General features: G+C 51.6%; 8 protein-coding genes across 8 annotated transcripts; 4 read left to right on the top strand and 4 right to left on the bottom strand.

The window, feature by feature from the left end:
* On the top strand, positions 1-2,603 carry creB (ubiquitin C-terminal hydrolase CreB; the record flags this gene model as incomplete). The annotated part of the gene is made up of 3 exons (XM_025578932.1): positions 1-81; positions 114-157; positions 241-2,603. 3 exons carry the CDS (start codon positions 1-3, stop codon positions 2,291-2,293), a joined length of 2,178 nt encoding a protein of 725 aa, XP_025432714.1. The 3' UTR covers positions 2,294-2,603.
* Positions 2,604-3,335: 732 nt separating this feature from the next.
* On the bottom strand, positions 3,336-4,268 carry BP01DRAFT_355125 (YOS1 family protein). Its single transcript, XM_025574615.1, has 4 exons — positions 4,155-4,268; positions 3,995-4,054; positions 3,786-3,896; positions 3,336-3,570 (listed from the first exon to the last, which is right to left on the bottom strand). The coding sequence occupies exons 1-4, from the start codon at positions 4,186-4,188 to the stop codon at positions 3,515-3,517; spliced, it is 261 nt and encodes an 86-aa protein (XP_025432713.1). The 5' UTR covers positions 4,189-4,268; the 3' UTR covers positions 3,336-3,514.
* A 152-nt stretch (positions 4,269-4,420) lies between these two features.
* On the top strand, positions 4,421-6,273 carry BP01DRAFT_337045 (dolichyl-P-Man:Man(7)GlcNAc(2)-PP-dolichol alpha-1,6-mannosyltransferase; the record flags this gene model as incomplete). Its single annotated transcript, XM_025573266.1, has 3 exons — positions 4,421-4,477; positions 4,530-4,808; positions 4,874-6,273. Exons 1-3 carry the CDS (start codon positions 4,459-4,461, stop codon positions 6,271-6,273), a joined length of 1,698 nt encoding a protein of 565 aa, XP_025432712.1. The 5' UTR covers positions 4,421-4,458.
* Positions 6,274-7,167: 894 nt separating this feature from the next.
* BP01DRAFT_422140 (uncharacterized protein) lies at positions 7,168-8,531 on the top strand. The gene is made up of 4 exons (XM_025579552.1): positions 7,168-7,526; positions 7,668-7,690; positions 7,734-8,037; positions 8,128-8,531. Exons 1-4 carry the CDS (start codon positions 7,248-7,250, stop codon positions 8,296-8,298), a joined length of 777 nt encoding a protein of 258 aa, XP_025432711.1. The 5' UTR covers positions 7,168-7,247; the 3' UTR covers positions 8,299-8,531.
* A 1,280-nt stretch (positions 8,532-9,811) lies between these two features.
* BP01DRAFT_355123 (uncharacterized protein) lies at positions 9,812-10,112 on the bottom strand. The gene has a single exon (XM_025574614.1). The coding sequence runs from the start codon at positions 10,098-10,100 to the stop codon at positions 9,876-9,878; it is 225 nt and encodes a 74-aa protein (XP_025432710.1). The 5' UTR covers positions 10,101-10,112; the 3' UTR covers positions 9,812-9,875.
* A 639-nt stretch (positions 10,113-10,751) lies between these two features.
* Positions 10,752-12,194, top strand: BP01DRAFT_293316 (GATA transcription factor LreB; the record flags this gene model as incomplete). Its single annotated transcript, XM_025571730.1, has 3 exons — positions 10,752-11,109; positions 11,341-12,042; positions 12,154-12,194. The coding sequence occupies 3 exons, from the start codon at positions 10,752-10,754 to the stop codon at positions 12,192-12,194; spliced, it is 1,101 nt and encodes a 366-aa protein (XP_025432709.1).
* Positions 12,195-12,892: 698 nt separating this feature from the next.
* Positions 12,893-13,946, bottom strand: BP01DRAFT_284756 (uncharacterized protein; the record flags this gene model as incomplete). Its single annotated transcript, XM_025571449.1, has 3 exons — positions 12,893-13,238; positions 13,319-13,618; positions 13,717-13,946. Coding segments are annotated over 3 exons (876 nt in total), but the record flags the coding sequence as incomplete, so codon positions are not given.
* Positions 13,947-15,558: 1,612 nt separating this feature from the next.
* BP01DRAFT_390405 (uncharacterized protein) lies at positions 15,559-16,252 on the bottom strand (the record flags this gene model as incomplete). Its single annotated transcript, XM_025578000.1, has 2 exons — positions 15,891-16,252; positions 15,559-15,734 (listed from the first exon to the last, which is right to left on the bottom strand). Exons 1-2 carry the CDS (start codon positions 15,961-15,963, stop codon positions 15,559-15,561), a joined length of 249 nt encoding a protein of 82 aa, XP_025432707.1. The 5' UTR covers positions 15,964-16,252.
* Between the last annotated feature and the right edge of the window lie 186 nt (positions 16,253-16,438).

The following is a 16,438-nucleotide window of genomic DNA, read 5'->3' as shown; positions in this document are numbered from 1 at the left end:
ATGACCCCGTTAGAGAAAATGCTCCAAGATATGGGCTCGATTAGAGAAGATGGCAGTGATAAGTTCTTTGCGATGGAGAATGTAAGTCTGGGTCTAGAATATCTTGCTCCTAGAACTTTGCTAATGGACCTCGTCTCTTCCAGTTCGGAAATACATGGTGAGTTCCAAAGACGCCTAATATATGCGGGGCAATTTTTTTTAGATTTGAGGGACGACTATATCACTAACATTCTCGAACAGTTACTGTAATTCCATATTACAGTGTCTCTATTATTCAGTACCTTTCCGAGAAGCCGTCATAAATTACCCCACCAGAACCCCAATAGAAAACTTGGAAGCCGCATTGGCAAAGAACCTACACTATCAGAATCCGGCCGCGAACCTGGAAGCCGAGGCCCAAGCGGAGAAGCAAAAAGCCTCTACGCCACAACGTCCAGGGGCGCCCCCGAACCAGCCGCAAAAGCCTGAAGACAAAGACTCCCCGGAATACAAGAAGAAGATGGCCTTGCAGACTCTGCCCCTTCTAGAAACCACAAACAATTCGGCTAGTTATGGAATGTCGGAATCATTGTTTACATCATTGAAAGATATCTTCGAGTCTATTGTGGCGAGCCAGACCCGTATTGGCATAGCACGGCCCCAGCGCTTGCTGGAACTTCTCCGCCGGGATCACGAGATGTTTCGGACTGCTATGCATCAGGATGCCCATGAGTTCTTGATTCTTCTGCTGAATGAGGTGGTAGCAAACGTCGAATCCGAGGCCATGAAACATCCAGAGAAGAGCCTTCCGTCCACCGAAAACATGGAATCCTCTCAACAGTCTCTAAGTTCTGGTTCGAAGACCCCCAACACTACGCGATGGGTGCACGAGCTTTTTGAAGGGACTCTGACATCTGAAACACAATGCTTGACCTGCGAGAACGTCTCTCAGCGAGATGAGATTTTTCTGGACCTGTCGGTGGACCTGGAACAACATTCGTCGGTCACATCGTGTCTAAGGAAATTCTCGGCAGAAGAGATGCTGTGTGAGCGGAATAAATTCCACTGTGACAACTGTGGCGGTCTGCAGGAGGCAGAAAAGCGCATGAAAATCAAGCGTCTTCCCCGCATCTTGGCTCTCCATCTCAAGCGTTTCAAATACACCGAGGATTTACAGAAATTGCAAAAGTTGTTTCACCGAGTCGTCTACCCGTATCATTTGCGTCTCTTCAACACAACAGACGATGCAGAGGATCCCGATCGGTTGTACGAGCTGTATGCCGTCGTGGTGCATATCGGAGGCGGCCCTTACCACGGCCATTACGTGGCTATCATCAAGACGCAGGATCGCGGTTGGCTACTCTTCGATGACGAGATGGTAGAGCCTGTGGACAAAAATTACGTGCGGAATTTTTTCGGAGATAAACCCGGCCTCGCTTGCGCATACGTCTTATTTTATCAGGAGACTACGATGGAGGCGGTCATGAAGGAACAAGAACAGGAGAATTTCAATGCGACCATGGCAGAGTTGAATCTGAATGAGACTACCGTGAAGCAGAATGGGTTTGCCTCCCCAACCGGGCTATCTCACGTGTACAGTGCATCCCAAATTCCCACGCAAGACGAGCCTCACCGGTTCACGGGCCTGAAACGCGCCCCGACGGCGCCTCAACTCCCGACTCACACCGAGCATATCGGCGCTGAAGCCGCTGCCCCGCATACTCCGACAGCCGTGCTCCCTCCAGTGCCTCCGATCCCGGAGGTCAACACGCGACCACTGAGTCCCAAGAAGAGCGACGTTCAATCGAAGAAGGAGCGGGCCAAAGAGGAAAAGGAACGCAAAGCAGCCGAAAAAGAGCTGGAAAAACAGCGTCGGAAGGAGCAAGAAGCTCGATTCAAGGAGAGCAAAGAGAATCAGCGACGTCACGAAGCTGAAATGAAGGCGGCGATGGAGGCCAGCAGAGCGTCCAAGGCTGACGAAGACCGACGTAACGACAGTGGCAAGAGTGGCGGACTGAGTCGACTCAAGCGAGGCAGCAGGAGCTTCAGCCAGAGACTGGGGAAGGACAAAGACAGTCGGGCGTCGTCATCTGGTTTGCCTGCGGTGCCCAACTCTGATAACTCCAGTTCGAGCAATATGCCACCTGAACCACTCCAGCCCCTGTCGCCTCAAAAGGTCGCTTCTCCCGAGACCCTCCTAGTTCCTCAAGATGATGACCCGGATTCTCTTAAGAGTCCTAAGGGCGATCGATCGACCCATGGTAAATGGCGGAGTTTCAGCATTAGGAAGAAGTCCTTCAGCATGCTTTCCTGAACATGATGACCTATTACCCGCCACCACGTGTATCAGATCTACACTTTCTATGCACATAAAAGACGCATTCTTGTCGTACATATTCTTTCTTCGATGTATCACCACCCTTTCCTTCCAGGCCGGTTTCATTTTGACTTTCACGACGTGGCTCATTCCTATCATGCATGTTGGACCGGGCTGCGTGTGGATGAAATTGATCCGGTCTCTGTTTTAACTGCACGATTTTCTTCTGCCAGCTCCGACCTGCTTGCATTTTATTGCATCGAACAACCCGCCTAGGTCTGCATATGATTTAGCCTTTTTTTTTTTTTTTTTTTGTTTTCTTGATCCTGTTTCTCAAATTCATCTCCCTGTGATACCCATGCCTGGGTCACACCACTGGGCAAATGAGGCGTTTGGCGACGGTGTTTTCTGTTCTACTTGCTCAAACTGGTGAGATGATATCAAGAGTGGAAGCTCGAACTTTGTCGTCTGATGGTTTGTGGGTGGATATATTCGCTCGTTTTCGATGGAAACGTCAGGCGAGCGCATCGTCTCCACCTGAAAATCTGAGAGAATCCTTGAATGACCTTTAGTGCTGACGCTGTACCTACGGCAACTGGACATATCATGTGTGAAACTCGCATGAGCAAGTCTTGCGGGTACGCGCGGTATATAGACCTTGATACCAATGACATGTATGCGAAGTGTGCTTTTTTTGTTCTCTGTAGGGTATACAAATGGCGTCCTCCCTCTCCGGCCCTCCTGGCCAATATGACATAAATAGTATAACTAACTAACTAACTAACCAACTTATAGCACAACGATGCCAAGGCATCCCAAATGACCCCGGACATGGCCTATATGTGCCCGCGGTTCATTCTCACGCAGCCGCAGTAATCATGCCTCCTTATGATCCATATCTGCAGTCCTCATACCCCCAAGCATTGATCGTTCCTCCAATGATTATGTAAAAGTGCGATCCCGGAGGCCCATTCACATGGCATCTGTATTTATGACAAATCTTATCCCATTTCACTCCTTGAATCGAAGCAAGCATTTCCCTGAAACCAGCACAAATAAAAACACCTCATAGATTTCGCTGACGAAGCAGTATAAGTATATGTAAACAAAGGGTTATACATAAAAAAAAGTCGAAACCCCGTGATCGAGTTTAGGATGGAAGGGAAAACTAGATCGGGCGCGACAGGAAAAACAGACGTTCGGATCTCCGCGCGGGGGTTACCCCAGGATAAGCTCGTAGATGATGACGATGGTGTTGATCACGATTAAGGGTACTGTAGACAGTTCCCCCGGCTGTTTCCTCCGGCCAGCGGAGGAGGAGAGCGGGGGAGGTAGAGGTTAGCGATCTTTTCTAGGTGGGTTGCTAGCAGGATTGAGATGACGTGTTGGGGGGGGAGGGGGGGGGAGATGATCCGACGGGATGGGAACAGGTGTGTATATGTATATTTAGTTTGTTGCTTGTCAGAAACAAAAAAAAGGAGAAACGTACTTCGCATTACGGTCCGCACACTGGCGATCAGATTGATGGTCTTGGCCTTAACGCTGGTGTTGTCGTAGGTTGCGCCGAAGGCGGGATCGGCTTGCATGCGGCCCCAGCCGACTGTTGCGGAGGAGCGGTGGTTAGTGAAGCAGAGACAAGAGGAAGCGAATGGGGAGGGATGTTGGCGGGCCAGGGGCTTCGGGTCGGGGTGGACGTACTTCTGGCGAGGAAACGGTCCTCGGAGAGGATGGCAAGGGAGTTGATGAAGAGGATGATGACTGCGGAGACACACACGCGAGGTCAGCTTGCGGGCTCAACTGTTCGGGTGCGTGGTTTATGTTTGTGTTGTGTTTGGATGGAGTCCGGTGGATGGTATACCGTAGACGAGTTTCCCTAGGCCGAAGAAGAACATCTTGGCGGGAGAGGTATTGGGATATCGAGGGTGGTGGAGGTGGTGGAGGTGAAGTCAGTGCGATAGATGGTTGTTGAAGCGGAGGAAGTGGTTTGATAACGGCGGAGAGGAAGTGCGGAAAAGACCAGCCCAGCCCAGGCCGCCTCCCTCCCGGGAACTCATGTGATTTTGACCATCTGGCTTCATACTTCCTCGTTTTGTACCGGGTATTCTATCTTATGCAACATCACTAAAATTATTTGAGCAACCTTTTACGATAGTAGGGTCAGTATGAGTGGGAGAGATGCTGGTCAGTATCCCTGAATCTTATTCGAACCATAATACTAATAATCATCCCTCAGTCTACGTGCTGCTCCTCGCCGCAGTGCCCGCCCTCATTCTTCTGCATTTGGTCGTTGCGCCATACACCAAGGTAGAAGAGTCTTTCCATATCCAAGCCGCTCATGATATCCTGGCCTATGGAATCCCTACGCGCAATGTCAGCGAGAGGTTTCGTGCCGATTATGATCATTTCACCTTTCCTGGTGCTGTTCCTCGGACATTCGTCGGCGCCGCACTGCTGGCCGGTCTGGCGCGGCCATTCATTTGGTTGCAAGACAATGTCGACAGACAATTGCTTAGTAAGTAGCTTGGAAATGTATTCGCTTACCAGTAGGCCAAGGCAAGACTAACAATTTGTATAAAGTTAGAGCTATTCTAGGTCTTTTCAATGCCGTCTCGTTGCTGTCGTTTGCGAGGAGTCTGCGACGTACTGCCGGCAAGACAACCGCCGTCTGGTACCTTTTGTTTCAGAGCAGCCAATTCCACGTTCTGTACTATGCATCGCGGACGCTCTCAAACATGTTTGCATTTGGCATGACCACCCTAGCTCTACGCTACCTTCTTCAAGAGCCATCAATTTCTACCGCAGCGTATAGAAGTCGCGCACGGCTCTCTCTGTGCTTGCTGACAGTCGCTGGTATTATCTTTCGATCTGAGCTTGCCATATTCCTGGCCACCAACACCATCTTCCTCCTCGTGACACGCCGCATCAGCATTCTCCGTGAGATTATCCCCGCCGGAATTGTGGGCCTCGCCATCGGTCTGACCACGACTGTCTTCGTGGATTCCTTCTTCTGGCAGCGATTTCCCCTGTGGCCCGAATTTGAGGCATTCAAGTTCAATGTCATCCACGGCCAAGCATCAGCCTGGGGGGTCGACCCGTGGTACTTTTACTTCGTCAACGCCGTTCCTCGTCTGCTTCTCAACCCTTTGGCCTATCTCGTCGGAATTCCCACCTCGCTGGTGCAACCCGCCACCCGTTCTCTGGCAATCTCACTACTCGTCCCCTCTCTCGTCTTCCTCGCCATCTACAGCGCCCAGCCCCACAAAGAATGGCGCTTCATCATCTACACCATCCCTGCTCTGACCGCAGCCTGTGCCCCAGGCGCCTCATACATATGGACACACCGCACCAAGTCCATCATCTACCACCTCCTCTCCCTCGCCCTGCTTGCTTCCACCCTGGCCTCCTTCGCAGTGTCTACTTTCGTCCTTCTCCCCGCCTCCTCTGCCAACTATCCCGGTGCACACGCCCTCCACGCCCTCCACAACCACGCCATCCCGCATGTGGACAAGACCTCAAACGCATCAGTCTATCTTGGCAACCTCGCCTGCCAGACCGGCGTCACCCGCTTCCTCCAATACCCTGCCACTCACTCCGGGCCTTCAGCCTGGAGTTACGACAAGACCGAATCCCCTGTTGTGAAATCTGATCCTGCCTTCTGGTCCCAGTTCGACTACGCTCTCGTCGAGCCCGGCGAAGAGGCTGAGCTCGTCTTGTCTTCCTCCTCCGAAGCCGGGAAATGGCAACCAATCGATGCAGTTTCTGGTTTCGCGGGACTTCGTGTCCTTCGGCCCGGCGATGAGGCTGTTGGTAATGTTGAAGGTAATCTGCTGGCCTACGTCCTAGGGGACAAGGGAGTCGAGGTTTGGACGAAGGGCCGTGAACTCGCTCGGCGGCTGGTTACACGGGGATGGTGGGCAGAGGTGAGGATGGAAAATAAGATTCTGGTCCTCAAGAGGGCCAAGGTTGAGAATGCTTGAACTATATAGATCACGGCTTGTACTTAATTGTTGTGTACAGATCGATTTTGGAACCGTGGGCCTGAAGCAACGGGCATTGTCAAATGGGGTTGTGAGCTCTGGGAGATGTCTAGGTTGGATAGATACCCATACAGCTTGCTGCCTTGTGAGCTCGGTATATCCCGCAATGCGCATCGACCCTGTATCTGCTATTTCGGCCGTCTTTTGTGTGATTGTAGTCATCTCGCATAGAAATTTCCTGCTGAAATCATGTCCTCACCACAGCCAGCCGTCTCGTGCCCTTTGTCGTAGTCATTGTTGATATCATAACCCGGCACCAGCCAGCCAGTCACCTCTGTCCCGCCTCTCACCGTCATCATCTTGTTGATATCATAACCCCAGCTAATGGCCAGCTACAGCCTGACGCGTCGCCATGAACCGAAGCTTGTGAACAGTAATATTGCCTTGTGGTTTCCAGCCACTCAGAATCATACGTGCTCACCAAATAAGTTAAATTTCTTTGACGAGTTCCCCAATCCGGTTGTCAGACCACTTGTGATGTCAAACAATAATGATCAAGGGCTGGGGGGTAATCTCATTATTCACTCAGATGTTCCAGCTTTCACTGATAGCGTGCGTAATGAAGCTTCTATGATCACGCCTGATATCATCCGCAATAGGTCACAAGCAGGATGTAATCTTAAAATCCTGTTCGAGGTCTCAGACAGCTTCTGCATCGAGCTGATCACGGCTAGTATCAGAATTCGCCCAGTAGCGAACTGAAGCTCATTTCGATATTCACCATCCGGATTGACCTTCGTGTGGGATATAAGAGCTCCCATGATCCCCCTCCGTCTGGCCCTCCCTCTTCCTCTTCTTCTCCTTCTTCCTTGTCTCACCCACGTTCGTTTCTCTCGTCTCTCCTTTCGCTCGGGTTCCTTCCTCTCATTTGTCCTTGCTTCCCAAAACCAAGTTCCACCTTTGCGTCGTTCACGATGTTCCATTTCAAAAAGCTCTTCGTTTTCCTTCTGGTGTTTGGATTGTTCATGCAGATCGCTGTGACGGAGTCTCTGGATTCCTCTTCCACTGATGTCGTCAATGTTGATAACGCTTCCAAGAGCGGTGCGCACGCTGATGGTGAGGGTGGTGCCACCGCTGTGACTTCCACTAAAGATGTCAACAACGACAACACCCTGGACTCGCTCGACGGCACCGGCATCGAGAACAAGAATCAGACCCTGGATGGAGGAGAGGGTGAGTTCGGGATTAAAGGGGTAAGTGATAGGTCTAGTGCTGCAAATCCTCTGATCAAAACCTGTTGAAGATTGCTGACTCTCATCTTTTATTCTTCTACTTGCGCAGTGGAAAAGTTGCGTGGGCTATTGTTTCCATGATCACGTCTGCCATTGCTATAGTTCCAAAATGGTCAAGTGCCGCTGTATGATACCTAGAATGGCTTGCAAATGCAAGAACCATTTCAGGATCCCGCGCGGTGATGGAACTGAGGAAATCGATGATCAGGATGATGTCAGCGGCCTTGATGCTCCTGATGGGTGGAATGTCACTGATATGTCGAACACCACTGATGTTTCGAATACCACTGATGTTTCGGACCCCACTGATGACTTGGACACCACTGATGAGCCGGACACCACTGCATCTGATCTGGATACCACCGCCAATTCGAACATCATTGATGTTTCAGATACCACCGACGACCAGAGTACCGAGTCATCGAACCACTTGCCTGGGGCACCGGTGCCGCGTGACGTACTGCCTGACTGGGTGAGTCACCACCTAATCTCAGAACCTCTCGCCCTTGACTTGTTTTGCTGACCATTCCGACCGACCTGCGGGGGTGTCTGCACCTTGAAGCACAAGTGTAATTGCCCGTCCGGTCTGACCCAATGCCACTGCCGGAGAATTGGTGACCGATGCTCGTGCTCAAGATACACAAGCAAATTGACCCCTCGCGCGGCCACAGACAGCACTGAGTACTCGGACACCGACGAGCAACTGGCCACTGCTAAGGAAGACGAGAATTGATTGCTGTGAATGGTTCCCGGTGATCTGGGTCGCAAGGCTCGGTACACTGGTCATGGCAGATGCATGCGTGGAAGGCAGACCAAATGTTCTGTCCGTGTTCGTGCGGGAACTAAACTGGTTTGGTTGCATCTTGACATGTTTGAGGGAGGCTAATGTGATTGAGTTATGCTCGATTATTTCTTGTTGAGGCCTTAGGACTTTTGTTCCGAGGATCACTGCCGGATGATATGTTGCGTTCATGTTGATCTATGTGATGCTTTTACTGTACAAACAGAGAATCCTTGACATTATTTTCCAGTGGACCTTCCAGACAGTAAGTGTAGAGCAGTAGAGTGGGTGCAGTAACTCGAACCTGCTGGTAGAATGTTTCTTTCAGCAACGTGACGTGCTTGCAGTAGTAAGTATGCGAGGATTTACAGCTTCAAGCAGACTGCTTCGATGGTTTTCGAGAAGCTGGTTGAGAGGGAATCGCAGATGAACCATGCTTCTCACAGTTTCTGCACTTGAGCTCAGCATTCTTCTAGCCTTTGCAAAGATAGTATATCGATCATATTGGCCATGCCGTAAATGGCTCGCATCATATTAGCTTTCCAACTACTCATCCTCAAGGAACATTGGTTGTTTGGTACTTTGGCATCATACTGAAACCCGTTGACCAACCCCCTATACTTAAAGATACCATCCATGAGCGGAGGTGTAAGCACGGGCATTTTGCCAAGATACCCTTTCTGAAATGAAGAGAGACTTTTCGAAAACCACTCGAAAGAAACAGTTGATAATGACGAGTTCTCCGTGAAGCCTCCAATTCACTTGCACAATTTACGCGGTCGCGGTTCCTGATGACCTCAGGGTGGATGCGCCACTAAGAGTGACGCTATGGGATCGCCCCCCCTTATCGGAGCCATCAGATCTCCACCTTTACCAGTCACTGAGCTTTTTCCTCTTCCGGACGACACCGGCGCTATCATGGATGACAGTGCATTTATCTGTTGGCGTGGTGGTCTGCTACCGACGCCACACTTCTGAAGAGGGGGAACCGACTTAGCTATCAACTTGAACAAAAGCACGAGAGATAGTCATTAAATCAGTTGATAGATCACTTTCCGATGGATGAGTTGGAGTATGTACGGAGTACACGGCTGTTCGGCCGAACGAAGAGAAACTAATTATTCTATAATGCTGTCATCACGAAAAATAGCTCCTGTCGGCTGGTTGCGAAAGTGCTAGGAATCAGACAGCAAGCTATTGCGATATACTGCGTTTCTCAGTGGCAACATGATGCATAGCAAAGTACAAAAAGTTTTCATGCATCGAATGAGAAGTGTGTTCATGTATCACTTCACCAGACTCTGCTGGTAGCAACCTTGGAAAGGGTTGCAGGCGGATATAACAGGCGTGAAATTCCTATAGGGCCGGAAAGATCGCTAACGGGCGTTGAGATACGATGTCTCTGATACCCCGCGGAGATATTCTTAGAAGCAAGCTGGGCCTGTTGCAATGCACGTCCTTTCCCTCCGAACCTGATAAAGGTTTTCAGGCCGTGCTTCACTGCACCGGCTTCGAATGCTCAACCATCCTCAGAATGGTTGGGACAAGATTAGATTTTCACTGTGGAGAAGGCCATAGGTTCTAAGTCGTCTGTCAGGCTGTGTACCTACGCGTGGTATCAATTGATGAGTGCCAGTCGACAGGAGAAGGTCAAGGTTGTAGAAGCGGGAAATCCAATCATCGGGTGGGCGGGTCCCGGCGGGAATTTGACAGCTCGCAAGCAAACACGCCAAACTCCCATCCATCATCGTCATTCTTCAATCCAATCCAATCTCCCTCGAAACTCATCCTCATCATTCAAGAAGAGAGCGTGTCTGGAACGGGCTCTCCACCCATTCTCTCTTCCATCGCTTCCATAACCTAGCTTGCAACAGTCGTCGTTTTCACCGTCTTATTTCACGATCGCATTGAGGGCCAGTCTTCCCCTCACCATCGTCACCTAGTTTTGTCGCTTCGTATCTCCGCTGTTCTCACCATCGCAGCTCTACTGTTCTCCCCGAGAACCTTGAAAGATGGATCTCGGCTATCCAGGGCGGGCGTTGATCCAGAACCAACCGCCAGGACATGGTCCTCGACCACCGCCAGACCAACCAAATTCCAACCCATCTGAAGGCCAGCAGCAATCAGACCCTCCGTCCAGCGGCAGGGATTCGCGGATTATCCCGCGCACGCTCGGCCCATCACCCGCGCCCCCGGGCCTTGTCAACCACCTCCAACAGCAGCACCAGCAACAATCATCCTCAAGCTCTTCATCAATAACGTCACCTTCCGGTACTCCCAGCGGACCTACAACACCTCCCGTAGCTGCCACAGGCACTGCAGTAATGCACCAGCACGCCGCGGCCCAGACCGCGGTCGCCAGCGCTGAAGCCGCCCAGCAGTCCGCCGAATCGCTCGGAAATGGGATGAGCAATGGCAATGGCAACGGCGAGGACTGGGCCCAGCGAACCCTTGCCGAGATGAGGGACCTGACGCTTTTGCTCAGTCCCGACGGTCGGGTTCTGTATGCGTCCCCTTCGTGCGCTGAGATCACAGGCTTCGAGGACAAATCGCTCGAAAACCACGACCTCTTTCGCTATGTACACGAGGATGACAAGTCCTTCCTCACCCAGGAACTGAAAGAGTCTATCCAGACGCGTCGGCTGTTCCGCTGCCATTTCCGCTTTTGTAAGCTGGATAGCAGCTTCTGTCTGCTCGAGGCGCACGGTCATCCACATATCGCTCCTTCGGATCCCTCATCTATGCCCATCGGCCCTGATGGTGGTAATGGTGTTCGCAGCAGCAGCAACGCTAGTACCAGCGCCAGCAGCATCGGTAACGAGAGAAGCAGCAGTAGTGATAGTAGTAGTCATGGTGTCAGCAATGAAGGTAGCTCGAACGGTTACAGAAGACTTCCGCTTCCAATATCTCCGTCGCCACCACAGCAGCAGCAGCAACAACAACAGCAACAGCAACCGCAACAGCAACCGCAGCAGAAACAATCAATATGCAGAGGCATTTTCCTCGTCTGTCGGCCCTACCCGACAAGGGGAGCCCAGCTCCTGAACTCATTCCTCGAACACAAGATCGAGAATATCCGCCTCAGTCAACGCATCGCACAGCTCAAGGAGGAGGAAGAGGAAGAACTCAATGCGACGCAGCAATCCTTCAGCAGCAGCAGCAACCACAACCACAACCACCACAACAACAGAGACGCTCATATTATCCACACCTCGACCACGACCACTCGCCAGACCTACATCACCACCACGCAGACTGTCACGCAATCCACCTTGAACCGGATGCCGCCCGCCCGCGACACTCCCTCGAGCTCTGGCGAGGACAACGAGTCCTCCGACACGGTCACGAGCAACGCCGACGACGACCGCTCGTTCCCCGGCATGGAGGGCGTTGTGGAGCGCCTGCCTTCGGTCGACGATACCTCGCATATCGAGGGCATTGAGGTTATGACGGGTCTGTACTATGGCGAGGGCGAGCGGTCGCAGGGTCTGAGTACCGGCCAAAAACACGGTCGCCTGGTCCACTGCTCGAATCTTGCCGGCGAGAACGATCCCCAGTCGAATCGAGCAGTTGGGGATGCGGATCGCAGGAAGCGACTCAAGGGCGAGTATATGTGTACGGACTGCGGGACGAGTGACTCGCCCGAGTGGCGGAAGGGGCCCGAGGGTCCCAAGACGCTGTGTAATGCTTGTGGATGTGAGTCCCAGTCTTGGCTGCCCCCTCCCATTCTCTCTAATCTCTTACTTTGCATTCTCTCTCTGTCAGTTTAGAGATTTGTGGAATTCTGACTAACTCGATATGACCTAGTACGCTGGGCGAAAAGGGAGAAGAAACGCCAGGATCCCTGATCCAGCAAACCTCTGTCTGGGTTCCGGCACTGTCTCTGCGAGATGAGTCATGCTGGAGACCCAAGGGACATCAGGATATGTTGTGTTTGCTATGACTGTTACGGTACTACCTTCACTAATTGCCACTTTGGGGTGGACATATACCGGCCCCCCGTGCGAGGATACCCCTGCTTGTTACTCTTCATTCTTGGATACCGCCTTTTTCGTCCTTCAATGGGTTCAATTTCTGTGCGTGTCAATGCAGCAGAGCCTGTATAATTTGTGTCCGGTGCTTCCCTGTCATGGTTTGTGTCTATCATGGTACGTCTCTATGCGGAAATGTGTATATCGAGTTTTGAGTCCAGATGGCATGAAGTCGTTCCGGTTTGCAACACGATCAACGCATGATTTTCTTGGTCACACAGTTGAGTTAAGTTCAGATTGTGCAGCGTATGGCAAAATTAGCTATGGGCTATGCTCTTCACCGGCAAATATCCGAATGGCAATGGGGTATGAACAATGCATGAGACATGAGAGACCGACATTGGTGACGAAAAAAAAAAAAAAGAAGAAGAGATATATGCGTCGTGGCAGACAACGTCAATGCTCATGACTACGATGTGCTTGTTCCTTCCAAACAACCTTCCTCTTTCCACATCACAACCCTGATGAACGGTAAAACAAGCTCATTTCTTGGACGCCTTCTTGGGTGGCGGGGGGAAATACGGCTGTGGTTGCGACGGATTGCTCGACAGCGTCTCCGTTGACTCCTGATGCATCGAGCGACGGGGATGCGGGGTACTGAAGTGTTGACGCAGGGGCAGGTCCGAAGACGAGCCGCCATCGCTCGGAGCAGAGGTCACGTGGTGCATGGGGGACTTGGGCGGCATACCCATGCCCAGGGGCTGCATCGGGGTCATCGGGAAGGCGGGGGACTTGAGCACAAAGTCCTCGAACTCCTTCATGGCTCGCTCGTCTTCGAGGCGCTCCTCAATCTCCGCGCGCTCTTCCTCGGTGATGAGGCAGTTGCGCAGGCTGAGGCAAGTGATGGAGAAGTAGTAGAGACTGAAATGCGCGATCGGTCAGCTCGTTCGTGGTCCATTGAGCCGGCTTTGAGATTGATCTTGACGGCAAGGTAGACTCACATGATGATAATGGAGAATGCAAACAGTGCTTTTGCCTGCATGCAGTAGTGCACATTGGACTTGACGGCCGCCACGGAGCATTTCTTGGTGATGTACCACGGGGCTCCGGGCTGAGGGTGATCCGGGTCCGACATGTCGGGGCCGGCCTGGTACCGCACGGAGTAGATCCAGACTGCGACCAGGCCGGCGTGGACAAAGGCGCAGAGGGGCGGATACATCATGTGGAGGATGTGGAGGGGGATCTTGGTGATCCACATGAAGACACTCAGGATGCCAAGGACGAGATTGTATTTAGTGATACTAATCAAAAGCAATGTGTGAGTTGCAATACCTAACTTGCCGTTTCTCCGCTTCTACTGGAGCATCAGTGTTTGGTAAAGAGAAGGTCAGAAACTTACACCCCGCTCCAGACCAAGGGAGTTGTAAACGAGCGATGATTCGCCGCCGCGTAGAGGGCCTCGTTGGGGGCACTGTTGAAGCCATTATCGGCGCCATCCTGCCAGAGTTTCGTGCGGTAGGTGTCATGGTTCGCAATCCCCGTCAAGGTCAAAATGATGATCACCAGCGGTAGTTCCACCCCCATGAGGATATACAGCAGATTATGATTCCGCCATCGGGTCGGAAAGTAAAACTTCTTGAAACCGAACATGGTGAGACAGTTGTGCTAGATTGTGTTATATAGTTCTCTCTTTGTTCTCTTCTCTTCTCTTCTCTTTTCCGTCTTTCTCAACGCCAAGATCTTCAGGCGCTGGCAGAAGTTTAAAAAAAAAGAGAACTCCTGGCTGGCGTTTATCTGGGCGCTTCAAAGCTCGTATCTATTTCCAAGCTGCGCTCGCTGAATGAGGGGAATGGAGGGGAGGTGAAGGAGGCGGCCAGAGCCCAGCTGGCTGGGCGTTCAGATCAGGGACATCAAAGACAAAGACCCAACAAGCTGAAATCGAAACAAGACAGACAGCCAAAGACTCACTGTCCGTTTTTGCATTGCATTCCAGGAGGGAAGATATCAGGGGTACACGTCTGTTGGGGGAAAATGGGAGGGGGCGCATAAATATGAAGAACGGGACGCCTCCTCTCCCACTTGGGGCTTCTAGGTCGAATCATTCTGGGTTTTGCCCATGAGCACAGATGCTGGGAGGGGGGAAGGCGAGCAACAAGCACAGTACTGCGTTTAGTGGAAAGTGTGAGCACACACTGTACTCCGTACAAGCAGTGAGATACCGGTTGCAGGTTGCATGTTGCACTTGCCTGCAGGTGTGCATCTGGCCAATGCGTGCCGAGTTGGAAGCGCCCGCATCGGCGCCAGGCCGAGGGGTGGTCGCCAATAGGGCGTCAGAATGAGGGGGGTTCGGCGGCCGGCTGGTTGTCACATACTACTAGGGCCGTGTGATGGGCGGAGAGAGATCTGCATGCGCAGAGGATTGGAAGATGCCACCCACATAGATGGTTCGCTCGCTTTTGTGGCTGGTTTGTCTGTCTAGCGAACCAGTGTCTAAAGGATAATGTGAATGTGAATGTGTGCTGGTGGTGTGTGGTCATGTCTGCTTTCAAGTTAGTGGTTGTACTCGCGGGCGCTTGGAGATTTCTAACAGCAATTAACACTTACTCGCCAGGGTGACATGGTGTGAGGAATTAGATAGAGATGGTTTTTATTATCACACTACTATAAGAAACCCAAATCTGGGGATAAGGAGGGAGGAGGAGGGGGCCGCTCAGTGCTACAGTACAGTACAGTACAGTATATGATGGGTTGTGTCTGCCTTAGGCATCAGCGGCTGGCGTACATAATCTCCCATAGCACTCGATGAACCTCATAATCTTCCTCCTCCGATGACAGATTACTTTTGACAATAGAAAGAGATACTGCTAACTCTTGACTCATTCGGAGTCATAATGGCAGGTTGCACTTGTTTGCCACTTCACAAGAGTGCTACACAATGATAATTTAACCTCTCCACGATCTCAGCTGGGTCTAGCACGTGTGCTCGAGATGACCGCGAAAAGACATTGAAATGCACTGCTCACGAACTGGCTCCTGTTAGGTGTGCATCTGGTACCCGAGCCCCTGATGGTAGTGACGATAAAACCCAGAAACACGCTACGCAAGACCAGATCGCCTACCTAAGAGTTTCAAACACACGTTCTCAGAGTCGAAGTTTCAACCTTCTCAACCGGAATGAACACAGTCTCGCATGATTACTGCGCTCCCCGCAGGAAAGGATGTAAAAGCTGCCTGACACGTTCTAGGCCGCCAAATTCTGATCGAGGACATCCGCTTCGTTGGTAGTTTCGATTCGAGCATCGAGGGTATCACCATCACCACTCTGGGAGCCATCTAGACTCACCACGATAGCACTTATCCGCAGTTGGTGAGGCTGAACCCATTCCGTCTCGACGCCAATGGGAACACCGCATTCGCCTTCCAGTGTCCTCATAAGCTACTGCTCGGCCAGACCAGCCAGCGTAGACTTGCGGATACGCAAGCCGGTCACGCAGTTCCTGCATCAGCGCATCACTCTGGCGGATCTCTAAGCTCAGGCGCTCCCTGCTCGACAGCATGCAAGATACCCCAAACTCTTGGAGCCCAGGTACTGATTGATGCGCGACTGAAGACCGATGCGCTCCAGTCCGGCCGCCGACATTACCATACCGGTATACTCGCTGGCAGGGTCATCGACTTTGGCTAGCCGAGTCTCTGCATTGCCGCGCAGGTCGGCAAAACGCAGATCGGGGTACAGCCGGCAGCTGGGCGGAGCGGCGTACCGACGGGAAGAAGTTGTATACTGTGTTCAGGGTCATATTCATAGGCTAGTGATTACACTAGTGTCATCCTACTCGGTGGGCATACCTACAGGGGCTGAACCAGAATAATCAGTGTCTCACTTTAAGAGTTAGCAGAAGAACCAAATCAAATGAGTTTGTCGTACTCCGTATTGTGTATGTAGGAGTATGTTGCCGGTATACCAAGATCGATTCTTTTTCTTTTCTCTTCTCTCGGAATTCTATAAGAAAAAAATAATACATGACATCAGTTCGATCCTAGAGGGATTCAGGGTCTAGACTGATTATTTGAATAGGAACTAGCACAAGCTGATAAATTCGAAGATGTAGGGGAGTAAGGGC

Source organism: Aspergillus saccharolyticus (genome assembly GCF_003184585.1).
Source record: "Aspergillus saccharolyticus JOP 1030-1 unplaced genomic scaffold BP01scaffold_9, whole genome shotgun sequence".
In the NCBI taxonomy this organism is placed as follows: Eukaryota; Fungi; Ascomycota; class Eurotiomycetes; order Eurotiales; family Aspergillaceae; genus Aspergillus; species Aspergillus saccharolyticus.
Note: the sequence above shows the minus strand (reverse complement) of the source record. Positions and strands in the feature narration are given on the sequence as shown.